The sequence below is a fragment of the Staurois parvus genome, unplaced genomic scaffold (assembly GCF_062004578.1).
Source record: "Staurois parvus isolate SC_StPar_1 unplaced genomic scaffold, SC_StPar_1.0 ptg000574l, whole genome shotgun sequence".
In the NCBI taxonomy this organism is placed as follows: domain Eukaryota; kingdom Metazoa; phylum Chordata; class Amphibia; order Anura; family Ranidae; genus Staurois; species Staurois parvus.
The window spans coordinates 2915114-2942101 of record NW_028318370.1 but is presented as its reverse complement, the minus strand read 5'-3'; the positions used below and the strand labels follow the sequence as shown (position 1 = coordinate 2942101).

Sequence of the window (26988 nt, the reverse complement as noted above, 5' to 3'; positions counted from 1 at the left end):
ACCGGTAAAAAAGGAAAAAATACAGATGGCAGAACTTACCAGTTTCCATATTCCCCATCATCGCTGGTGATGTGATGCCAAGCGGCGGTTTGTGCTGGTTTGGGGGTATTCCTGGACTTTGCATTGGAGGCTTAGGAGAAGACGTCCAACCTGGGGAAGGTACAGGTAAGGACGGAGACTTCAGGTGGACAGGGGAAGCAGCAGCAGACCCCATGACGGGCGGGGACTTAATGGAAGCAGCAGCTGCTGCTGTTGGTCCTGTCAACATCCCGGCTAACTGAGAAGGTGTTTGAGGGGATTTAAGGTTACCAGAAGGGGAGCCTAGCATCGGAGACTGGACCTGGCGCATGGTTGGGGATTTTAAAGGATTCACACCAGGAGAGTTCACTTGACTGCCAGAAACAGAAACATTATCCAAAGGCTTACGGCCCAGGCTGCGTTGACCGGGCGGCGCAACGTTGAGGTTGCCCGGGTTATTGTTTGGGTTGAGAGGTAGAGGTGGCATGTGACTGAGTCGGCTGTTAGTCCTTTGATCAGGCCCCATCTGTTCTCTGGGGTTCCTCAGTACTCCTCCAGGGACCTGGGACATATTGAGATAAGGCCTGGAGCCCATAGCGTACTCCTGTTGGGAGTGTTCAAAGGGTGCAGAATGCATTTTTTGCTGGTTAGGAAGCATTTCATTGCTCCCAGGCCTCATCTTAATCATTTCATCTGGGCCAATCACATCTCTCATCTTTTGAGGCATTAACTGCTGGTTAGAGTTCATGTTGACATTAAGGTTCATGTCAACTTTCATGTTCATATTGCCCGGACCCATGCCAAACTCTACCTCTCGGTTTGGGCCCATGTTAGGAGGTATCCCTTTATGGAATTCAATCCTTGATGGGCTCAGTGCTGCATCTCCAGGCATACGAGGGAACAGGCCACTCCCAGGCTCCATACTCCTTTGAGGTGGCATACCTCGGTTCATTTCCATAACAGGTCTTATGCTCTCCATAGCAATGCCAGGGGGCATACCAAGCTGCTTTTCCGAAACGTGCTGATGAAAAATCTCATCTTGCAAACTCTGTGGGTTGGGGAAGCGCTCCCCTCGCCCTGGACCGCTAAATATGCTCTGTCCAGGGGGAAAGCTACGTCCATCAGGAATTTTTGGCACCTCATCTGGCCAATTAACACCAGGAAGCCCAGGTCTCGATCCAGGATTTGGAACATTAGGTCCTTCCATATCAGGGTTTATCATTCCAACAAAACCAGGTAATCGCTGCATTTGGCTTCCAGGCACATTTGGATGAGGGGGCATGACTTTTGGGGGCATTGGATGCGGCATGCCCATTCCATCCGGATAAGGCTCTGGACCGCCAGGACCCCAGCCTTCCCCAGGGTTCATCTGGTAAGGAGGTGGAGGACCCCTGACCATTCCTCTGGGTCCATGCTGGTGTACCATCATGTCCTGCAAAGACCTTTGTTGCACCACTGCCTGCTCCTGTTTGCGACGCTTTTCATCATAGAACTCCTGCTGCAATTTCAGCCAAGCCACCTGCTCTGGGGTCATGTGATCAAGGTGATCTTGGCCAGGCTGAGGATTCATCGGTGGAGGTACCATATCCTCTGGTGAAAAAGGCATGTCCCTATGTCCTTGTGGGCCAAATGGCATTCCTCCGTCAGGATGGGGCCCTGGGCCTTTGCCTAAGTTTTGTGATTGAGCCATCATTGCCTGTATTGGACCTTCAAGTTTTTTCTGAGGATTGTCCAGCATTCCAGAGTTTTGTTGAGGCCCACCACTTTGGCCTGTAAGATCTTTTATGGCAAACTCTTTCTCATCAGGGAAAAGCATCCTTTGAATGTCTCTAAGGGTTTGTAAAGACCGCTCTCGATGTTCCAGCTGTTCTTGTGATAGTCCGTCAGGATTGTCGCCTAAAGGTGGTTGTTCCCCACTAGGCACCTGTTGTGAGGAACTTTTTGTCTCTTGTTTAGTCTCTACTGGAGGAGCAACATTCCCTTGAGACACTGGACTGGCAGCTTGGTTGTTGGGGGTTGAACTTTGCCCACATCCTTCAGTCTGTAATACATTAGAGTTGGCAGGGCTGCTGGCTGCGATTTTGCTCTCCACAACTCCTCCTTCTTGTCCAATAGGACAGTGAGGAGCTGCAGGCTTGGAAGGCAGTGCTGGGCCAGGTGGGTTGGATTGCACTTTGGCCGGCTGTGAATGGTTCTGCTCCTGGGGCGTAGGTGCTCGTGGGTTTGCTTTAGGTTCATTCCGAATACTGGTAGATATTGGAGTATTCTGCAGAGATACAAAATAAATAAATAAAAACTATAAAATTTTGCTAGGAAAAACTTTGAACACCACTGCCCACAGCATCCAGAATCTGATTTTTCGGCTACGTAAAACTTTCCAAATTAAAGGTGAAGGCTACTGGACTAGATAAAATTGTGGAAGTGAGAAGACTACATTTCACAACAAGAACCTAACCTCTACACTAAGTGTGGTGTCCTCAATACAAATTAATCCAATATACTTCACCTTAAAGTGGTTGCAAAGGCCAAAAGGTTTTTTTTTTCATGCACACCTCCCCATACTTACCTGAGCCTCATAGAGATCCAGAGATTTGCAAGAGTGCCTCGGTTGTCCCAGGTCTCTGCTGCCTCCTCACTAGCTGAGACAGCAGTGGAAGCCATTGGCACTAGTTACTGTCAATCATAGCCAGTGAGCCAATGAGGAGAGAGCAGGGGTGGGGCCAATCCACAGCTGTGTGAATGGACATACAGAGCAGCAGCTCGGAAGTGAGCCTACTCGGGTGCACCTATAGCAAGCTGCATGCAGGGGGGCACTTGGCAAGAGGGAGGGGCCAGGAGCACTGGAGGGGGACCCGAAAAGAGAAGGATTGGGGCTGCTCTGTACAAAACCAAACCTAAAGAAAAAAAACAAAACAAAACAACAACACAGCTCAAGTTACAAAATCTTAGGTCTCTTTAAAAACACTGCAAAAACATAAAACCAAGTGATCCTGCTAGAAATAAAATTGGCGGAAACTTCCTACAGTGCACTGACAATACAATTCTGCTACAATGATTTAACAGGAGAGGGGGAGAAAAGACAGACAGCTGGTATAGATTGGGAGACAGTATTGAATATGCAAGCAATGGGGAGATAGGAGAAGGGGATAGTCCAACAAGGGAGAAATCAGGCAGGGCTGACAACACTGCTTAGAATTTTGGTCAGTTTTATTGGCCTGCTACAGGCAGTTAGGAGCTCAATACATTTCTGGCAGGATCAGATAGTTTCTTGAACTTGAAGTATTTTTTAATGCATATGTACTGGAAAGTTATGCAAATTACATTTTTTTAGATTTCACTCACACAGATACTTAAATTTATTTTGTAATATGTAAATTATTTTTTTAATTAAAAAGTTTATCTATTCATCAGTTTATATCTGATCCATAAAATTATATCCATATTTGTATGTTACATTTGGCATTAGTAACATGCAACAATAATGGGGACATTTATGTTGTGATCTTAGCATTCCTATTTTATGTATTTATATTAGCCCTGATCAAGGTGATGCGCCCCTTTAGGGAGGTTTTATCCCCTTTGACTACTTCAAAAGAAAACTGTTACACCAATACATTTTCTTCAGCCTTCTTTTCTATTGGACTTTATCGCTTGTATATTCACATTATTTAGGGATACCAGGGTGTCCCATAAGTTTCTCACTCCTAAAAAAACTGTGACTGACTCCAAGTTGGGTTGGTAGCCCTGAAGAGTGTCTCATCCCTGGTTCACATATACGCGGCCATGCGGGCTGCGTTTTGCGCGTGCACGAGAGCCATTCATTTGAATGGACTCCCATGCCCCGTTGCACGCAGGGAAGAAGTCCCTGCACTTCTTCTGAAAACACAGACCGCACGGGAACCTGGGTTCCCAGTGTGGTTGCGATTTCCAGTGCGAGCGGCGTGCCATTAGAACTAGTGGCACCCGCCCATGGGTCCGCATTCCTCTGTGCGGCTGCATGGATTTTCGTGTGGATCCGCAGCGGCACCACCTGCATGTGTGAACCAAGCCTTCATTTCCTCATTCAGCTCAGTTTTGATAAAAGATGTTCATAAACAACAAAGGTTGTGTCAGGGTTACATGGAAGAAAACTAAATGGAATGGCTTATCGGTTATTTGACTTCCTTCAGCCGTCAGGTGCGTGCCTTGGTTCTGCTAACGCAAGAAGAAGACAGCAGGTGTAAAAGGAGCTCCCAACATGACAATGAGCTGACATTGTTGCATCGAAAAAAAATTACTAATATTTAGCCCTGGTTCACACCAGTGCGGCTTTGAAATCACGCTACTTAGTCCAACTTCAAAGCTGACTATTCAGTGCGACTTCATTGTGGCTGCTGAGATTCTGTGTAACATCATTCAACAGATGTCAATGTAAGTCGCAATGAAGTCGTTTAAAAATGGTGCAGGAACCTTTTTTCAGTCGCTGCGATTTGAGGCACTCCAACGTTTCTATTGCCGTTAATAGGGTGCGATTTGTCATGTGACTTTGTACTCGCAAATTGCGTGACAAGTCGCATTGGTGTGAACAAGGGCTCAAAATATGTTTAGCCAAACCTTTACCGATTAGTTTTGGATAAGAGTAGGTAAGGAACAGAATCCCTTTCAGTCATTTTTTTTTTTTGCAGTTTGTGTCTCCTTTGATTAGATTTGTCCTCTCTATTTGTCAGGTGACCATTTTTGGAAACCAAGTGATGACAGTTATCAGAAGTGGTGAGGGGAAACTTCACTGGGGACACCTGTAATAGTAACAACTCTAAGAGACGGATCACACCACTATTTGTGTTGGATGCGTTTCTGCATGTCTACATGCATTTTCCCCCTTTTTCTTCTCAAGGAAATATGCATTCATGCGTGCTTTTCTTGCATTTTGCCGCATTCCATACAGATAAAACAAAAATGCAGCATGTTCTGCTTTTGTTGGCTCCACTAGTGTGAACTAGAGTCATTGGAATACATGGAAAACACTGAGCATGCAATTATGATACAGATTAAAAAAAACACACTGGACTGCATCTGGTGTGAATCCTGAATCCGCCTCAAGAGAGGTAGATATGCCCTCTCCCTTCCTGTTGAGTCTCTTGATTAGGAAATGTAATCTCTTCAACATGACACAAAAAATAAACAGGCGTTTTAAAAACTCTATGGAAAAACAAAAACTACAAAAAAAAACCCATGCCTATGAGGAATGCACTAACAGTATAGGTTCAGATTATTTGAAGCATACAGTGCTGAATGTTACACACTACCATACAAGTAACATTAAGGAGAGAGTGCAGTTGATATAAAAGAGGTAAGGAATGCCCACCGTAGGCGTTGAAGTGCGCTCAGCTTTGCTGTTTGAGGTGCTCTGTATATGGAAGAGGACAATCGATTCTGCCTGTCCCTTCATGACCGCTTCTGCAGCTCTGCGGAGGGAAAAATATAAAAAATAAAAATCAGTGAGATCAGGCTGAGCAATATTCATAGGCAAAAACTATACACTATACTAAAAGTGAACTACAAAGTCTTACACCTCTGAAAACTGCAAGGACCAACAAAGTAGTCAGCAACTGAGGCACTTCGTAGTCAGCAACTGAGGCACTTCGTGAACTATCAAGGTAGAGATCTGCAGGAACTCGCGGAAAACAATGTCATCTCTAGATACGTTCTCTTAACGGTTGCCAACAGAAAACATAATTGGACTGGGGAGGTCTAGTCAATCTACAAAATCTCTATATAAGGTATACACAGAAATCCAGTAAACAGAAAGTCATATCAATAATTACTATAAGAAAATAAAACGCGCTCGCACTATATTTTTTCATTTAACAAATACAGATTTCAATCGATACATAAAAAAAAAAAAAAACACTACCCAAGAGCATCCACACGGTCTAACACTCATAGGCAGGCTGTGCCTTCTATTTAGAGCTGCACACTGGTTGTGCCCTGCTGATGCTCTTTTCACAAGATGGACAGGGCCCATATAATGGGAATTTTTGCAGTATCTAAAAGACATACTGGCTGTAGTCCTACCGTGTGATCCATGTTGTCGGAGCTTAGAGGGACACAGCCATTTACACAATATCGAATACTTACAAAGTATGCACCTGCAAAGAAATATTTACCTCTCTTGCTGGTTGCACCACCAAACACTGCTCTCAAGTAGAGCAATCACAGTTGAAGTCTTCTGAAACTGACACTTCCAGGAGTGTCAAACTCCTGTCTCTCCTACTGCTGACCTCCACATCACTAAAGTCATTAACATGGACTGTTGCTGATCAGGTCACTTTAAAATTTACTGGGTGGTGCTGCTGCCAATTCTCCTTGGGGAAGGGGGTGGTATTGATGCCTTACTATGGGGTGCTGCAGTATGTTACATATGCTTGCATGCTATACTGTATGTTAGGTAATCCTAACTGCATCCTTACCACTGTTAGCACAGCATACAAAGTGTGGCAGTGAGATGTACATAATGTACAGGGGACACAACACTGACCACTTTACACTCAAATTATTTCCTATACTCATGATGAGTGCCATACTCTGTACTGCACGTTATTTCCAACGGTGACAACCTGGTCCAGAGACAACTATGCAAGAGAGCTTTTCACTTCCTGTCATGTCTACAAGACAGAAAGTATAAGAAAATCTCTTCATGAGTCTTTTAAAGCGACAGTCAACTGTAAAAAAAAAAAAAAAAAAAAAAAAAAAAGAAGAGAAACAAACAAAAACTGGTCCCCCTGCAGGTAATGTCATAATGTGCTAGGTTTGCGAGCTCGGGCTGTACGAATAGCGAGCTGTGATGCGTTGGGAGTCATGATTGCGACACACCTCTCTCAATGGACAGCATACTAGAGTGTGCGGTCCATAGAGAGCTCAGTGCGCATGGGCCGGTGACGTCACACATGTAAATATCTCCTAAACAGTGGATGTTTACGATATATTTACTGTACCTACAGGCAGTCCTTACAGGCTTACCTGTGGGTACAAGATAAAAAGCGGAGTTTACTACTGCTTTAATCCCTTCCATAACCTACGCCAAAAAATGGTTTCAGATATACTTTGAGAGGTATATTTATAAAACGGTAAGTCTGATATTTACCGAACATTGACTGCAGGTGAATCTTTTAGGTGCTTGTGCTTTAAATGACAATGAACGTCTGGTGAAAGTCATTTACGGTTTCATAAATGTGCCCCTAAGCCTGACCATAAACATGAATGAAGGGTCACCACCCTGCCCTCAATGCTCCTCCAGCACTGCTCTAACTCCTAGCAATATACTGTCTTGGCTAGTTAGTGAATGTTGTGCATTGAAAGCAAAACTCTTGCGCCTTGTTGTCTATAGAAAAAGAAATAACGAAAGCGTCTGATGACTACTTCTTGCTCCGGAGTGTTGCCCTACATGGTGTGGTTCTTGTAGGTTCTGAGCAGGGGCAAACTGACAACTCATGGGGCCCCCGGGCAATAGGGGATCATGGGGCCCGTGTCCTTGCCCAAACTCAAAAAAACCTATGCAAAAAGGTACCAGGGGCATCTCATGGGGGCCCCTACTGACCCCGGGCCCTCGGGCAGGGCCCAAGTTTCCAAATGGTCAGTCCACCCCTGGTTCTGAGATGTGGCAGTATTGGGACATGTATGGACACAATTACTGTACAACAAAGCCCGGATTTTATAACCAATATGTGAGGTGGAGAAAAGCCTGGCATACTTGCCATGAAAGTTACATCTGGGGGCCCCTCTACCACAGAAACATTTTCTCCTTCCAGAAAGGAAACCCAAACACTACTGCAAGACGTAAACAATCTATACTTCTAACCAAGCACAGGTGTGCTTCACCAAAGGGCTCAAATTTCCTGCAGCAACCTCCATAGAGACATTTCACACGACAAGCTAGTAAATCATTAGTGTTGTGGGAGACGGTATATACAGTTTCTGGAATTTACTACCATTACTGTGAGAAAGGTTATAAAGAATGACAGCGGCAACAAGCTAGAAAAGAAGAACTCTAGCCTGTATCAAGTAGAGCATAAAGCCTTAATCAGTAAAGAATGCCAGTTCTTATAGGGCGTATTTGCCCAAAACTGGTTGATCGTTGGGCAAAAAAAGGGCATCCGATCCGAGGTCTGTCACTAGGATTAAAAAAAAAGCAATTATTTTCGAAATCCCGCTCTATTCCCTTGTTGATCATGCGATCAAGATATGTTATTTTTACCCCCCTTTTTTTTTTTAAAGTGGTTGTAAAGGCTTAAAGGGGAACTGGCGTATTTTTTGGGATGGTACCAGCTCCCACTTCTGCTCCAACTGCCTAGGCCAGGGGTAGGCAACCTGCGGCTCTCTAGCTGTTGTGGAACTACATTTCCCATGAGCCATTGCAAAGATTACAAAACTGACAGTTACAGCTATGATTGCAGAGGCATGATGGAACTTGTAGTCCTGCAACAGCTGGAGAGCCACAGGTTGCCTACCCCTGGCCTAGGTGATTGGAGCAGAAGTTCACCTCCCCTCCTGCCCTCCTGGCATCCTATTGAGACATGTCACAGGTATCAAGAGACTGTGGGGTTTATTTACTAAAGCTGGAGAGTACAAAGTCAGGCTCACTTCTGCATAGAAACCAATCAGCTTCCAGGTTTCATTGCCAAAGCTTAACTGAACAAGCTGAGGTTAGAAGCTGATTGGTTTCTATGCAGACGTGAGTCTGACTTTGTACTCTCCAGGTTTAGTAAATAAACCCCTTTGGGTCCATTCAAGGTGCAGTGCAGCTCGCACATGCGCAGTGGGCAGCCAGCTGTGAAGCCGCAAGTAGTCACAATCGACTGCCCACAGTTAAGATGCTGGCGCCAGGGACTGAAGTGCGGTGAAGAAACCGATCCGGATGAGCGCAGTGCTGGGTCCTGGAACAGGTGTTTTTTTGGTTTTTTAAGTCGGCAACTACAGTTTTTGTAGCTGCTGACTGAATTTTCATACAGGGGACTAAAGAACTGCTTTTTAGGTTATGTTTTTACCTTAAAGAGGCAGTAAATTCTGGTTGTCTTGTACCTATAGTAAGGCTTACCTGTAGGTACTGTAAATATCTCCTAAACATACACGGTTCCGGAGATAGTTGCACATGTAGGAGTCAGTGACGTCATCGGAGCGTGTGCACTGTGCTCTCAATGGTTGGCATGGTGTCCATCGAGAGATTTGTGTCACAGCCATGACTCCTATGCACATGCATGGGAGTGACGTCATCACAGTTCGGCCAAATGGCCGGAACCTGGAAGGAAGACTAGGTGAAGATGGACTCCTTGTCAGCAGTGACAGCGTACCGCTGGAGGGATCCATTTTTTGCATACTAGCACATTATGACATTACCATTAACGTATTCTCTTCACGAAGGTAAAAAAACGTCCGTGCTCAACTGGCCATCAAAATGAATGTTCAAGCGCTAAACGCGTCCAGCCGTAGGCATTTTTCTGCTGAAATACTCCTTTCTTGAATGTGCAAGCAATGTTTTTTTTTCTGCCTGTAAATACCCATGTGTACATGACCGCACTGGATAGCATGGAGGGGCGTTTAGAGGCAGAAAAAAAACCAAAAAGAGAAAACAAACATCAAATGCACTTAACCGCTTCCTAATCGCCGTATAGCAGAACTACTGCTACAGAGCGGCAGGGATGCGCAAAATCACGTATATATATATACGTAATTTTGTATTTCTGGGTAGGGGGCACACGCGCCCTACCTGCGCTGCCATTGGTGGCTACAGCTGGCGATCACTGGGTCTTGGCAAGAGATTCTCGCTGACACCCGGCGAACGCCTGTCAGCTCCAGCACGCTGCTTTGTATTGCTCTGCATAGAAGAGCAATACAAAGCAGCACACTTACACAGTAAAACACACACAGCTAACCCTTTGATCGCCCCAGATGTTAACCCCTTCCTACCGAGTGTCATTAGTACAGTGTCAGTGCTTTTTATTAGCACTGATTACTGTATTAGTGTCACTGGGGATGTCAGTGACAATTAGTCAGTTTTCCCCTCAGTGTCAGAATGCCCACCGCAGTCCTGCTATAAGTCGCTGATCGCCGCCATTACTAGTATAAAAAAATCTTTTTAAATTCTAGTATATATACCGCCATAGAGGCTATAACTTTCATGTAAACTAATTTACACGTATTGGGATTTTTCTTAGCAAAGACACGGAGCAGAATACATTTTGGCCTAAATTTATGACGAAATACGATTTAAAACATTTTTTTACTGGATGTTTTATAGCAAAAAGTCAAAAATATTTTTTTTTCCCCAAAATTGTCATTCTTTTTATGTTTATAGCACAAAAAAATAAACCGCAGAGGCGATCAAATACCACGGAAAGGAAGCTCCATTTGTTGGGGAAAAAAAGGACATAAATTTCATTTGGGTGCAGCATTGCATGATTGCACAATTGTCAGTTAAAGTAACGCAGCACCATATTGCGAAAAATGCCTGGTCAGGAAGGGGGGGGGGGGTAAATCCTCTGGAGGGCAAGTGGTTAAAAGTGGCATTTTTGCCGTCTAGTGTGCATGAGGCCTTAGAAGGCACAACAATTCAGCTGAGTATGTACACACCGGTTCACACTAACTAGGTGGTCATAAAAATTCTTAATCCAGGAAATTGCCACGCACCTAATCACACAAATCACGGGTCACCTTTCTTAGCTTGCAAGCGCTAGTTATGAGTATCAAAGTACCTATTCCAGAAGGTTATGCTCACCGCTTTAAAAGGATTTGTGTTGTCTGTCAACAGCTGACAACAGAATATTTAAACCTTTCCACTGCCAACCGTAATAACAGACCGTTCGCTTCCTATGAAGTACAACATATGACAGGTGTACCAGGGGATTTTAAAAGAACGTAAAGCACATGCACACGGGCATACAATACTCTGCGTTTATACATCATTTAGGTACAACAGTACTGTATATAAAGAGGGTGGAGAAGCAGAGAAACAGACAGTGATAAAAATAAACTGACTGAAAAAGATTGGCTGCACACCAATGATCTAGAAGTTTCAATAAAATGTTATTGTTCAGGGCCCTCCATCCCCTCATGTTTTGCATTGTATTGGTATTGTTCTGTCACATGTTCTGTCCCCCTTTGTAATGTACAGCGCTGAGCGAACTATTGGCGCTTTATAAATACTGTATAATAATAATAATATTGTTCTGGAGAACGTGGACCAAGAAGCCCGACCTAGGACCTCCTCAGAATAGAAACCCCGGGAGAGAACTTTGCACATGTTCTCTGGAACAGAAGATTTCATGAAATGCAGTCAAGTTTGTATGGGTAGCATGGAGGAGCCAGCCTGAGTTTCCAGACATTGGTATACAAAGGCTTGAGAGTGGCAACCTTTCTGCCATCATCAATAAAACCTCACAGGAGTTCAAGTACTTTCAACTGCTATCCAAAATTTTAAAAGCATTTTGGCTTTAGATATTTTAAAGGCGGTTTTAAAGCCATAGTAAACCAAAAAATGTAGTCATTAGATACGGTGACTGCATTAGTTTTCTTTTTTAGGGCTTTGTCTATTTTCACCTGGTTATCTGGCCAGTAACACCTCCTGTATTAGAGTGCCTCCATTCTGCATGAAGGAGCACAGGGGGCAACTTTGGATAGCAGTATGGTCAGTCTTAGGAGAGGGGAGTGTTAGATGTATTAGCAGACTTAAATACAATAACAAACTAAAGCCAAACTGTAGCTTATTTAAACTTTTTTTGGTATTTATACACTTTTATTAGTTATTTGTATCATAATTTGAATTCATTTAATGGTAATTTAATTATTATTTATTGAGAAGTATTTAGGAGCGCAACATATATTTGTAGATTTTACACATTATAAGCAGCTATAGCAAAGAGGTTTTTATTCCTTGAAGGATAATTGATTTACAGAAATAAAAGCTGATTGTTGTAAGCAACTCTGCTAGCGTTAAAAACATTGACTCATCTCTGTAACCGATACATTTTGCTGGAGAGCTTGCTCTTTTGAAAAACAGACTTACTGGCTGGATCACCAGATAAAAACAGAAGTAAAAAAAGCCTAAAAAAGGAAAAGGAATGCAGCCGCCACATCTAAGAACTGGTAAGCTGCAAAATAATAAATGTTTTCTTTTGGGTTTAATACTGTTTTAAAACCAGACTATTAGCTTTTTGAGCCCTAAGATGACCATAGACAGATTGAAACTCGACTGGTTCAGCAAGCCCTGGGCAAATTTAGATCAGAGTGTGGCCATACCTGTTCACCAGAAGTTGACTGTTATACCACCTTCTGTCAGACAAGTTGGAAACCGTAGTTGATCAGTGATTTCTGATAGCGTACTGTCATGCTATGTCAATTCACAACACTTGTTTCCAGTGAAGGGTACTGTTAATGCTACAGAATGCAAAAACATTTTAGATAATCGAGAGTTTCCAACCTTGCTACAGCAGTTTGCGGAAAGCTCTTTTGTGTTCCAGAATGACTGTGCTCTTGTGCACAAAGCCAGCTCCATAAAGACATTGGGTGAGCTTGGTGTGGTGAAACTGCCGGCAGTCTGCAAAAAGCCCTGACTTCAAGGCTACTGAACACCTTTGGGATGAGTTGGAACACTGATTGCCTGCCAGGTCTACTGCTCCAGCATCAGTACCCGACCTCACAATTTTATTTGTTGGCCGAATGGGCACAAATTCCCACAGACTGCCTCCGAAATCTTGTGAAAAGCCGTCTCTGGAGAGTGGAGGCTATTATTACTGTAAGAGGGCAACTCCATATTAATACCCATGGTTTGGAAATGAGAGGTCCAACAAGCTCTTAGGAGGTGTGGTAGAGTTGTGTCAAAAAACCATTGGACATTTTTAACACCCCATGAAGGTACAGATAGCTAGCAGACTATTGTCTATTGGCCTATTCACACAAATACAAAGTGTACAAGTGATGCCCCTATGGCTTTCAAATGACCAGTTATCTACACCAGCCTTTCAACCTTTTCAATGCAGAGGAACCCTTGACCCAACTTTCCAGTCTCAGGGAACCCCTGCTAAAAATGACTATCTACAATACATGATACATTAGTGTGATAGTCAGAAGTAAGAATTCTCCTTACACTTGTGGTCATTGGGAAGAATTACTCTCTTACACATACCTAAAAAGATCAATGGTGTCAATGGGAACTTACCTGACGGGCAAAAACTGCTCATTGCTGAAGGAACCCTTGGCAACCTCTGGAGGAACCCTAGGATTCCACAGAACCCTGGTTGAGAAACCCTGAGCCAGGGGCGGACTGACACCTCATGGGGCCCCCGGGCAATAGGCGATCATGGGGCCCCTGTGTCCTCGCCCACACTTAAACCACACCCAAAAAAAAACTATGAAATGTACCAGGGGAATCTTATGGGGGCCCCCTTCTCACCCCAGGCCCTAGGGCACTGCCCGAGTTCCCAAATGGTCAGTCCACCCCTGCCCTGAGTTACACAGATCAGCCATAACATTCTGATCGCTAACAGCTAAAGTGAATATTATTTCGTAACAAAGACAACTGAAAGTGGGTGGGATATGTTAGGCAGCAGGTGAACATGTTGTCCCTGAAGTTGATGTACTGAAAGAAGAAAAAAAAAATGGGCAAACGTAAGGATCTGATCAACTTTGGCAAGAGTCAATCTATAATGGCTAGATGACTGGGTCAAAGAAAGTCAAAAACTGCAGCTCTCGTGGGATGTTTCCGGTCTGCAGTGGTCAGGACCAACCAAAAGTAACCAAAGGAAGGAAAACTGGAGATAGTGTCATGGTCGGCCAAAGTTCAATGATGCAGAGCGCAAAGGTTGGCCTGTGTAGTCCAACCCAACAGACGAGCTACTGTAGCTCAAACTGCTAAAAAAGTTAATACTGGTTCCAATAAAAATGTGCACACAAAGCACTGTTGCGTATGGGGCTACTTAGCCTCAGAGCAGTCAGAGTGTAAACGCTGACCAGTGTCCACATTCAAAAGCGCCTACAATGGGCATGTGAGCTTAAGAACTGGAAGAAGGTGGCCTGGTCTGATAAATTTCCTTTTACATCATGTGGATGGCCAGGTGCATTCGCGCTGCCTTTCTAAGGAAAAGATGGCACCAAGATGCATTATGGGAAAAAGGCAAGACAGTGGAGGCAGTGTGATGCTTTGGGCAATATTTTGCTGAACACGTACCACCTACCTAAACATTGTTGCTAATCAAGTACACCACTTAATGGAAACCGTATTTCCTGATGGCAGTGACTTAATTCAGCAGGATAATGCACTGTACCACACTGAAAAAATGGTTCAAGAATGTTTTAAGGAAGACAACAATGTGTTTCAGGTGTTGACTAGGCCTCCAAATTCTCCAGATCTCAATCTAATCGAGCATCTGTGGGATGTGCTAGAAAAACAAGTCCGATCCATAGAGGCCCCACCTCGCAACTTACAGGACTTAAAGGCTCTGCTACTGACGACTTGGTGCCAGAGACCACAGCATACCTTTAGAGATCTAGTAGAATCCATGTCTCCACAGGTCAGGGCTGTTTTGGCAGAAAACGAGAGACCTACTCAGTAATAGGGGAGTGGTCATAAAGTTACAGCTGATTGGTGTATATAAAACCCACTCACACCAGCACTCACTTATTGGCCATTTCAGTAGAAAAGACGTAGACCACTTTTGATGGCGTTTTCCTTCCAGGTGCGGAGTCCAGCATTGTTGACCCATGGGAAGGAGTGGAAGACCTGGGGACGGAGGTATTGGAAGGGGTCATGTTGTGTGGAGCGTGGGATTCCAAGGGCATCACTGGATCTGTAGTGTTGCAGTCTGTAAAATGGACAGCAAAAAAAAAAAAAAAAGTGTAAATACAAATGAACGTTCAAGTTTATTTTATAAAAAGGAGGCAATGCAGTTCTATACCATGCCGATTTTCAAAAATTACAAGAAAGCCAAAAACGATCACTCTGTGATATACAAAATCCATAAGACATAAGCCTCATTACAGTCCAGAGATCAATTTCCCCATGTTGTCTGTAACCCTGGATCCCTCCCAAGCTGCCTAGACTTGTCATCCCAATACAGTCTATAACATAAATCTAAGTCCCTGAGATCTATAATGTACTGGTCTAGTCTCTGCTTCCACCTTCCCTATTCAAATGGAAGATCTATCAGATCAGTCATTTGAATAGAGAAGGTGGAAGCAAAGACTTGACCAGTACATAATCCAACGAATGGTTTTTAGCTGGCAGAGCGAAGACTATGCATCCAGCACTGACACTACTTGACTTCAGAAAGCAGGGCTAATTTCAGGTGATGCTGCAAAGGTCCCTTCAGTTAGTTCTGCTTCCAAGAAATCAGGCAATCACAGTTCCGCAGTACTAGAAGCAAGCCTGGGTTATGCCAGGTTAACAGCCACCCCGAAAGGTTCCATTAACCACCTCCTGTCCGGCCATTATATATAAACAGCCGGGCGGTGACAGTGCAGGGTCGGGTGGCCGTTTATAAACGGCCTCCCCGCCCCCTGCTTGTGTGCGCTCCCTGGGAGCGCGCAGCACCGCGATCCAGTGCCCACTGTGTCCTCCAGACATAGTGGAACACCGATCGTTGTACGGGACCTCTGTGTGAGGTCCCGATCATGTGATCACTGATTGGACAATCAGTGATCACATGCAGAGTAGTAAGCAAAATGTCACTTCTGACATCATTGCTTACTACGTGTGAAATCTGTGAATGATCACAGAGGTCACATGGTACAAGGCTATTCACAACAGCCTTGTACCATGTGACAAGCTGTGACCAATCACAGCTCACACAGTAGTTTTCAATGGCTGCAAGAATGCAGACAGAGAGAAAGAGAAATGATTGCGTTTACAGCCTTTATGGGTGTAAAAAAAAAAAAAAAAAATCATCACCCCCCACAAGTAGTACAGTGTCACCATGGTGACACTGTACTGCTAGGGTGATAGTATGTAAAAAGTTAAAAAAAAAAAAAACAAGTATAAAAAAAAAATAAAATAAAAATGTAAAAAAAAAAAAAGTTTAAAAATTATCATTTTTGGTTATAAACTAATTTGGGTTAATTTTTTTTACAAAAGATAACGGAATAAATTTTGGCCAAGATTAATTATGAAATATTATTTGCAAAATTTTATAAGAAAAGCACTTTTTTTTCCAAATTTTTGGACTTTTTCTTTTACATAGCAAAAAAAATAAAAATCCCGGTGGTGAATAAATATCACCAAAATAAAGTTATCCGTCTCAAAAAAAGCGAAACAATTTATATGGGTACAGTGTTGCATGACCGCGCAATTGTCAATCAAAGTGTGACAGCGCTGAAAGCTGAAAATTGGCCTGGACAGGAAGGGGGTAACAGTGGCCGGATTAAAGTGGTTAAAGAGGTTCTGTCACTGAAGGGGGGTGGGACTTCTGCCCTCCTCCACCTCCTTTCATCCATATTGGCCCATTACTATGATGGTTAGCATGACGTGCCAATAGGAATGTGAGAAGGGGCAGGCAAGTATCTCCACGACTATGGGACTAAGATGAGATTCAGACATGAAAGGAAGGTTTGCAAGGTTTACGCAGCTACGTGCACCTCTAGTTGTCTGTACTTTTTATCTATAGCAGTTTTTTTCCCCCCAGTGACAATCTGGAAAACATCAGAATAGTATTTTGCTGTTTTCAAGCAGCCCTGACATAGAAGTCTGTTACACGGCAAAAAAAAAAATGTGAACAACCGCTATAGCGTTACTGTCTGCAATCAATTAGATCTACAAAATGGAAAGCAATACCTGCAGATAATAGTAAACTTTACATTTCATATATACATACATATTTGTCCTTTAACATGTCTGCATTTCTAGTGAAGACCCTCACCCTGCGGTAGCCAGGAGAGGCCTTGTTGAACCAGAGAATTCCTTGGTACAATCCTTTTGTTAGCAATGCGGACTCAGATGCTATGAGTGTATAGCAGTGGACTTCCATAGAGGAATGAGTGCAGTGTGTGTGAAATCTGATCCGGGTTTCCAGTGCAGCCCTCGCACTACACTAGAGACTTTCATGATGATCTCACTGTAGGAATACCCTGCAGGCACACAGCAACTCCCCCAGCAAGCATCACGTTTTATTGAATACGGAAATGTATTTATTTAATTCAGGTACTTCTATAGCGTCGTCACTTCATGCAGCGCTTTACATATATTATGATTTATATATATATATATGTATATATATATATATATTATGATTTATATATATATATATTATGATTTATATATATATATATATGTATATATATATATATATTATGATTTATATATATATATATGTATATATATTATGATTTATATATATATATATATATATGTATATATATATATATTATGATTTATATATATATATATATATATATATATATTATGATTTATATATATATATATATATATATATATATATATATATATATATATGTATATATTATGATTTATATATATATATGTATATATATATATATATTATGATTTATATATATATATGTATATATATATATTTATTATGATTTATATATATTTATATATATTATGATTTATATATATATATATATATATATTATGATTTATATATATATATATATATTATGATTTATATATATATATATATATTATGATTTATATATATATATATATTATGATTTATATATATATATATATATATATTATGATTTATATATATATATATATATATATATTATGATTTTTATATATATATATATATATATATATTATGATTTATATATATATATATATATTATGATTTTTATATATATATATATATATATTATGATTTATATATATATATATATATATAGATAATGATTTATATATATATATATAGATAATGATTTATATATATATATATATATAATGATTTATATATATATATATATATATATATATATATATATATATATATAATGATTTATATATATATATATTATGATTTATATATATATATATATATTATGATTTATATATATATATATATATTATGATTTATATATATATATATATATTATGATTTATATATATATATATATATATATATATATATATATATATATATTATGATTTATATATATATATATATATTATGATTTATATATATATATATATTATGATTTATATATATATATATATATTATGATTTATATATATATATATATATTATGATTTATATATACACACACACACACACACACACACACACACACACACACACACACACACACACACACACACACACATATATATATATAAATCATATAATATATATAAATCATATAATATATATAAATCATATAATATATATAAATCATATAATATATATAAATCATATTTTATATATAAATCATATTTTATTTATATATATATATATATATATATATATATATATATATATATATATATATATATCATATATAATAATACACACATTCACATCACTCTCTCCAGAGAAGGCTTTTTCATCAATCCCTAACCCTCAGGAGGCGTACAATCTAAGGTCCCCAAGTTACATTCATACTTAGATATACTACAGCCAATTTAGACAGGATCCAATTAACCTACCAGCATGTCTTTTGAGTGTGAGAGGAAACCGGTACCCGGAGGAAACCCACGCAGGCACAGAGAGAACATGCAAACTCCAGGCAGGGGTGGGAGTGCCGTGGCTGGGATTCGAACCAACAACCCTAGTACTGCCAGGCGGAAGTGCTAACCATTCAGCCACTGTGCTGCCCACTATATACCACCTCTACAATTTAATGCATAAAAATAAGAATGTAAAATCTCAGTCTGGGAGTAAAAATGTCAGGCAAAGAGGTATTTTCAGAGAGTAAACAGAGGCTTGGCTTCTATCCTCAGGATCACCGCTATGCAAACACAAAGCACAAAACAGGCTATATAGTCTATGTACCAAATCACCAAACATACGGATAGGATTGACACACTTACCAAGAAGTTTATCTAGCAGTAACTTTAGCTGTGATTTAAACCTTTTTAGATGTCTGATGTTCCAGATTCTTAGGATTATATTTTATGCACAGCCCCCCTTAGATTGGGGCTCAGTGTAAAAAAAAAAAAAAAAAATTCTAATATAAAAAAAAAATATATATATTTTTAAAGTGTAAATAAAAATATAATATTGCGCTCACAACCTTCCAATCTATATATAAAAATGTATATAATATATTTGAATATCTGAATAAGTGAATATATAGCCAATCAACTCACATAAATGAATATATAGCCAATCAACTCACATGAATGAAATAGTAAAAATACTAAAAATATAGTGAAATCATATAATATAATGATAAAATAATAATGTCCCACAGAGAAATATATAAGTGACTTTGTGCTGAAAAAAATCTTCTATAACTTTAAATAGGTGACTGCTTGTGCCTCCTCCCTCAAGTGAAGATGTGCGCTCACCTCATGAATAGCCTGCAATTAGGCTATTAAAGCTTGCGGTTCACCTCCTTGGAACCTACTTGTTTAGGAACTGTTGTAGATGAGATAACAATTATAATGCGACCTGTGTTGTAGACCAGTATCCTCTCACTGGATGCCCCTCTGCTGTCTTCTTATTTCCATGTAACTCTCCATAAATAAGAAAATTCTGACATGGTGCTTTATCGTTTTCAAAGCTTTTAATGTACAGCTGACAGGTGGCTCTCACATAAATCGTATAGTGATAGTACAGCTGATTCAGACCTCCGCTGGCTGTTGGAGATGTGCGTGCGTGATCCGATATCCGGACTAACTCCCTCCGAGTGACATGAACAGTCCCACCCCTACGCGTTACGCCACTAATCACGTGGCTTCATCAGGGGGATTTGATTGGAATTCCAATCAAATCCCCCTGATGAAGCCACGTGATTAGTGGCGTAACGCGTAGGGGTGGGACTGTTCATGTCACTCGGAGGGAGTTAGTCCGGATATCGGATCACGCACGCACATCTCCAACAGCCAGCGGAGGTCTGAATCAGCTGTACTATCACTATACGATTTATGTGAGAGCCACCTGTCAGCTGTACATTAAAAGCTTTGAAAACGATAAAGCACCATGTCAGAATTTTCTTATTTATGGAGAGTTACATGGAAATAAGAAGACAGCAGAGGGGCATCCAGTGAGAGGATACTGGTCTACAACACAGGTCGCATTATAATTGTTATCTCATCTACAACAGTTCCTAAACAAGTAGGTTCCAAGGAGGTGAACCGCAAGCTTTAATAGCCTAATTGCAGGCTATTCATGAGGTGAGCGCACATCTTCACTTGAGGGAGGAGGCACAAGCAGTCACCTATTTAAAGTTATAGAAGATTTTTTTCAGCACAAAGTCACTTATATATTTCTCTGTGGGACATTATTATTTTATCATTATATTATATGATTTCACTATATTTTTAGTATTTTTACTATTTCATTCATGTGAGTTGATTGGCTATATATTCATTTATGTGAGTTGATTGGCTATATATTCACTTATTCAGATATTCAAATATATTATATACATTTTTATATATAGATTGGAAGGTTGTGAGCGCAATATTATATTTTTATTTACACGTTTTTTCACATTGGTTGTTATGTGCTAATAAGTTTGCGATCCAACAAAAGGAATTCATTACTTGGCTCGCAAGGTTTTTTCCATATAATATATTTTTAAAGCACCCCTATTCCACCGTAACCCTGCGCAAAGGTGAACAGACACATCGGTCCCGTGCACACACAAACCGCAAACGCACGTTAGGCATCACAGCAAACGTCAGAGCGAGAGCATTAATTCTAGGTCAAGATCTCCCATGCAACTCTGAACTGATAATACGTAGCGTTTAAAGTGTCGCCTGTAGAGATTTTAACATACCGTAATTTGCCACCGTTCAATTTCAAAGCCTGACATTCGATATCTTTACTTGGTGTAACATAATCTCTGATATTTTACCAAAAAATTGGTATTATATTGTGTTTGTGAGCACTAAAATTCATTAGTGTATTTATTCTCCAAAGAATTGCATTTAAAAAAAGCTGACCAAATACTGTGTGACAAAAAATTACAACACCCACTATTTTATTCTCTAGGGCCTCCGCTTACACACCCCCTTTTGAAAATGTACGTGTGATACGAAACGCACGTCAAGGAGGAGCCCCAGCACGCCGAGACGTCACGCCGCCGGATCACTGGGGTCCGGCGGCCACCCTTTACTACCTACTGGTTAGTGTACACTACAGCTTTGATGCTGCATTCACCATTCATTGCATCCTTTATATATGGGAATTGATCGTTTTTCAGTACCTAAAGTGTGTTTGTTTATAATTTTTTCATTTTTAATTTTCAATAAATTATCTATTTTATGACAAAATACTACACTATGGGTACTATTTTTTGCTCCACATCGAGCACTTAACCCCCAGGACACCCAGGTGACCAGCCCAGGGCCCAGAGAAGAGCTGTACCCAGCAGACCCCGTTTGTAGCCAAGCCTTAAAGGAGACCTCTAGAAGTACCATCACCATAATCCACTGAAGAGGCATCCATTCCAGGCTACATCCTATCCAGGATTGAGGGGACCTCTGATACATTTGATGTAAATGCGCATGTATATTGCGCCTCTGGTGAGTGTGCAATTCACCCATTATTCCCGCACGACACCGGATTACATGTGTTACTGGGATTAATCGATTCACCTGTTTTCAGTCGTTTCTGTGTTCCCACCATTTTACCACCTTTGGGACTATCACTGCCTATTAGTTCATAGTGGATTTTGGCTATTTATCAGTATTTCACATCCTGATAAGGACACTACTTATATATACTACCTACATATGCACTTTATATTGACTGTATTTACGTTTTGTATTTATGATTTTTATAGCGGTGCACTACATATTTTATGCAGAAAAAAACAACAGTGAGCACTAATCCTGAAAGCGGCTAAGCACTCTAAGCAACCAATATGTACTTAAAATGGAATAACATAAAATAAGTGCAGCGCTAAAAGTAGTGATAATACAGATATAAGTCCACTGAAAGTCTTGGTCATATGTACGTGTCCAGTGACAAATGAGGATTCAGAATTGGTGATCCGTGTGGAAACGGCTGAAAAACGCACTCACCAGAAGTAAGACACATAAACGCAGTGTGCATCTAGAGCTCATGGATCCTCAATCCAGAAGGGGATAAAGCTGGTCCGGTTACAGGAATGGTGGATCCCTCCTCTGTGGATGCAGCAACAGATCCTATATTTTTTTCAGTATGTGCTTGCTCCTACTCAGCATGTTGTAGATGAGCAATTCTTAGATGTGGTGGTTGCATTAGTTTCATTTTTAGGCTTTTTTCCATTATTTTCACTTGGTGATCCAGGCAGTAAGTATTTTATTTTTCAACTTCCTTTAACAGACCAAGCTGTCTTTTCTCATAAGCAGTTAGAGCAGTCTGATGACTTCTATCAGTGTCCACTGGTTGTTACATATTTTATGCGTATCTTAGGTTATATGGTTCCCTTTCTAGTGTACTAGCTGCTCTTGTTATTCTGTAAGCGCTCACTGAACCCTGTTTGTTTTACAAAATATATGTTTGGGGGTTCTGAGTAATTTTCTAGCAAAAAAAAAAAAGATGATTTGTACATGTAGAAGAGAAATGTCAGAATTAGCCCAGTAGGAAAGTTGATATGAACCTGTAGAGATACTCAAATTATATACCAAAATAGCCGAGCAGGTGCAGAAAAGTACTGAAATGAGAAGGGGAAGATGGAACAAAACATGGTTCCAGCACACCCCATGTGTCCACAAGCGCTTCAGTGAACTCTTTCCCATCCACTTAAACTCCCCTGGAAATTCTAGAAGTCACTACAGTTCTGCTTGGTCTTTCCAAATGACCACCTTCTATTTACAACCAGTGTCAGACACAACTTACTTACGGTAAGACACTGTTGGCCTTCTTCACTAAAGATTTTTTTCTTAAAAAAAAAAAAAAAACTTTCAAAGAACAGTAACCCATAGCAACCAATCAGAATTCACTTTGCTAAAGTCAAACCAGCACAAGATGTATTCCGAGTTGCTGCACGCAAGAGCTCTTTATTAACCCTTTCAGAGCCACTGACGTAAGGCTGACAGCAATGCCCTGTAAACAGACTGTCACCATAGCAGCTGGGAGTCTGTGTACATTTTCTCAATGGACTGTCAGGCTTTCTTGTGGAAGAAACCTGACAGTCCACGTATGCTGTAATTCGCTGCCTACAAGAGGTTGTGACACTTGTAAACATAAAAGTTGTAAACCAATCACATATAAACCCTTTTCTACCCAGCATACTTCAGTTTTGCGAGCAATCCGTACACAAGGCCAATAAAAAACCACACGGGGCGGGATCAGTGTTCCTCAATGTAGTTGAAGAGAAAAGAAGAGCTATTTCCAATAAAACCTTTCACCACCATCTACTGAGGGACACCGGAATTAGATAACTGCTAGGATGTCCAAAAGTGTTTCAACTGAGAGATGGGCAACAGCCACAGACATGCTTGAAGGAATTTGGAAGCCATCCTTCTATTTGAGGAAATAGAAGATCCCATGACCAAATCAAGGCCAGACAAGGTGAGGCCTTCAGCGAAGACAGATGAATTGGAGAGGAGGGCCAGCGTCCCCCAACCTTGAATACACTGATCAGTGCTTGTAGCCATTGGCTGCGAGCGCTGCTTACATGCTGGTTTTCCAGCAAGACGGTTCTCCATAAGCCAGCCAAATTTCGGCGTGCGTGTACTTGCTGAACCGGCCGAATTTCGGTACGTGTGAACGATTACAAAACACTAACCTCATTAGTGTCAGAAATTATGAAGAAAACTAGAAATTAGAAAGAGGACCTGCCTCTTGGTGATTGGGTCCCACAAAGACCTTACGAGGGATGTCTACAAGCAAGGTACCAGAAACGTCTGCTTGCTGGCAGTCATGGGGTGTACATGACCATCCTGTAATATATACTTCTTGCAAAGCAGGAACAGAGGGGACTCGGGTACTAAACCCTCACTCTTGAATGTAGAGACTCTCAGTTGAGGAGATTCAGTAGGCAATGCTTTGTCCAGTGGTGACAGTATGGTCAAGAATGGCACACTCAGGTGTGTCCAGCGCAAGTACCACATCAGTTAACCCGTTGCAGGAAAAGCTTTCAAACCTTCCCATGGTGGATGGCCTTGCAGCACTCAGATGGTGTCCAATAGAAATCATGTCAGAACACTGAAACCGTAGGATCCCGCACCAAAAAGGGAACAGTCTGTTTTGGGGAATCATAATTATTAACACCCACCAGACTGAAAATTCCCACCGGGGAGAGGAAAAGGAACCAAGTTGCTAATGGGACTTCTTGGTCTGGCCATCCAAAAGTCTCACTCTAAATTCAGATTCCGAGACTCAGAGGAGGAAACTGAAAAGGACTGACTTCAACCACAAAAGGAAAACTGATTAGGAGGACATTACCTGGATACCCTATAAGCCCTGGAAGGGGAAGAAGAGGGGCCATCAATGAGAGCTGAGGAGGGGCCATCAATGAGAGCTGAGGAGGGGCCATCAATGAGAGCTGAGGAGGGGCCATCAATGAGAGCTGAGGAGGGGCCATCAATGAGAGCTGAGGAGGGGCCATCAATGAGAGCTGAGGAGGGGCCATCAATGAGAGCTGAGGAGGGGCCATCAATGAGAGCTGAGGAGGGGCCATCAATGAGAGCTGAGGAGGGGCCATCAATGAGAGCTGAGGAGGGGCCATCAATGAGAGCTGAGGAGGGGCCATCAATGAGAGATGAAGAGGTAACAAGGTGTTAGGACTATCAGAAGGGCTCAGACGGCAAGAATCCAAAATATGACCCGTCTTGGGATACCATAAGTAGGGACTAGGATGGACGGAACATTCAGAGCTATAAGAAATAACAGGAGCTGCTGGAGGATACAGAAAGACCCAACCCAAAAAAAAAAAAAAAAAAAAAAAAAAAAGGAACTGGTACCCATCAACCTTGTAGGCCAGGTGCTCCCTTAACTAGTGATTTTTGATTTGCATTCTTGTGGATAAAATGTCATGAAAAATGTACTTCACAGGATTGCAAAAATACTAACCAGACTAATGCAGCTGGGGGTGTGTTAATCACTGCAGACGTCTCCATTGACTTTCATGGAAGCAGACCATTACTTTAACCACCTCCCGCCATATAGTAATATGACGGGCGCAAGGTGGTTCTCTTGTTCTGGGAGGACGTCATATGACGTCCTCCCATTCTCACTGCACATGTGCGGCTCAGGGAGCATGCAGCGCGGCAATCGGAGGTGCGCTGTGTCCCGCCAGTGCCGCCCAACAGTGCCGCCCGCCAGTGACGCCCAACAGTGTCGCCCGCCGGTGCCGCCTAACAGTGTCGCCCGCCAGTGCCGCCTAACAGTGTCGCCCGCCAGTGCCGCCTAACAGTGTCGCCCGCCAGTGCCGCCTAACAGTGTCGCCCGCCAGTGCCGCCTAACAGTGTCGCCCGCCAGTGCCGCCTAACAGTGTCGCCCGTCAGTGCCGCCTAACAGTGTCGCCCGCCAGTGCCGCCTAACAGTGTCGCCCGCCAGTGCCGCCTAACAGTGTCGCCCGCCAGTGCCGCCTAACAGTGTCGCCCGCCAGTGCCGCCTAACAGTGTCGCCCGTCAGTGCCGCCTAACAGTGTCTCCCGTCAGTGGCGCCCGTCAGTGCCGCCTATCAGTGCCCGTCAGTGCCCAGTGCCGCCTATCAGTGCCCATCAGTGCCGCCTATCAGTGCCCCTATCAGTGCCCATCAGTGCAGCCCATCAGTGAAGGAGAAAAATCACTTATTTACAAAATTTTATAACAAAAACTAAGAAAAAAAATTTTTTCTTCAAAATTTTCAGTGGTTTTTGGTTTGTTTAAGAAAAAATGAAAAACCCAGAGGTGATTAAATACCACCATAATAAAGCTCTGTCACAAAAAAATGATAAAAATTTCATATGGGTACAATGTTGTATGACCGCGCAATTTTCATTCAAAGTGCGACAGCGCTGAAAGCTGGAAATTTGCCTGGACAGGAAGGGGGTAGAAGTGCCCTGTAGGCTAGTGGTTAAAGGTGTGCAATGACTGATTCCTGAATTATTTGTCTATTCATAGCTAAGGGACACACAACTGTTTCAATTTGCCCCCCCCCCTTCTGTAAGTGCTTCAATTTTTGGGCTGCAACAGGCAAATGCAGAGGAGCGCGCTTGTTAACAATACACTGTATGGTGTCTTCACAGTGTAAGAAGTTCAATTTTAACCAATATTTCATTCCAAGCTTAAGAGGGAAATCTTGGACCCTCTGAAACACATTGGCAACACACATGGATTTTAATAAAATGTTCTTTGGAATAGGAGTAGCTCTCGTAGACCCTTCTGTATATGTGAGTGACCTTGCCCACTGTTTATACACTCCTATTCCACCAGCTCGAATCTACACTGTGAACCCTTTCTAGGGATTCAATGCCACATACTTACCCTTTACATTTCTGGTTACTGAAAGCCCAGCTTACCTTTAATTTCGGAGTCTGTAGTGGGAGTTCCTGGGTCTCTCTGGTCAAATGATTCTGCAGAGATACTTCTTTCCCTTTTGCCTTTCCCTTTGGCTCCATTCCCGGCCCCGTTCTTAAGTCCCATGCTGCCCCCAGGACCTTGCAGCGGTTTGGGGGTGTGGTTGCCACTCTTTGGGTCACAAGGAGACGCTTGCGACTGGCTGGTGGAGCTCGCCTGTTTTCCCTGGCTGGAGAATTTCGCTTCCAGCTGTGGGTTGCCAGATGGAGACATCACGGTAGGAGGGTGGACCATAACCTCTGGCTTGGATTTTGGGCTGCTGGAAGATAAAAGAAAAAGGGATTTTGTGTTTACAACTTGCCGATTCAATTACAAAATGTAAAGCT

The 26988-nt window shown here is 41.8% G+C and overlaps 1 protein-coding gene across 4 annotated transcripts in view; it reads right to left on the bottom strand.

The window, feature by feature from the left end:
- BCL9 (BCL9 transcription coactivator) overlaps positions 1–26988 on the bottom strand; it is a 448616-nt gene that overhangs the window by 40060 nt on the left and 381568 nt on the right. For all 4 annotated transcript variants that reach the window (XM_089691903.1, XM_089691905.1, XM_089691904.1 and 1 more), the window contains 4 exons: positions 26605–26921; positions 14666–14849; positions 5363–5462; positions 40–2284 (listed from right to left, as the gene is read on the bottom strand). In XM_089691903.1, the coding sequence (XP_089548029.1) occupies positions 40–2284; positions 5363–5462; positions 14666–14849; positions 26605–26921 (2846 nt within the window). The remainder of the gene's footprint in view (positions 1–39; positions 2285–5362; positions 5463–14665; positions 14850–26604; positions 26922–26988) is intronic.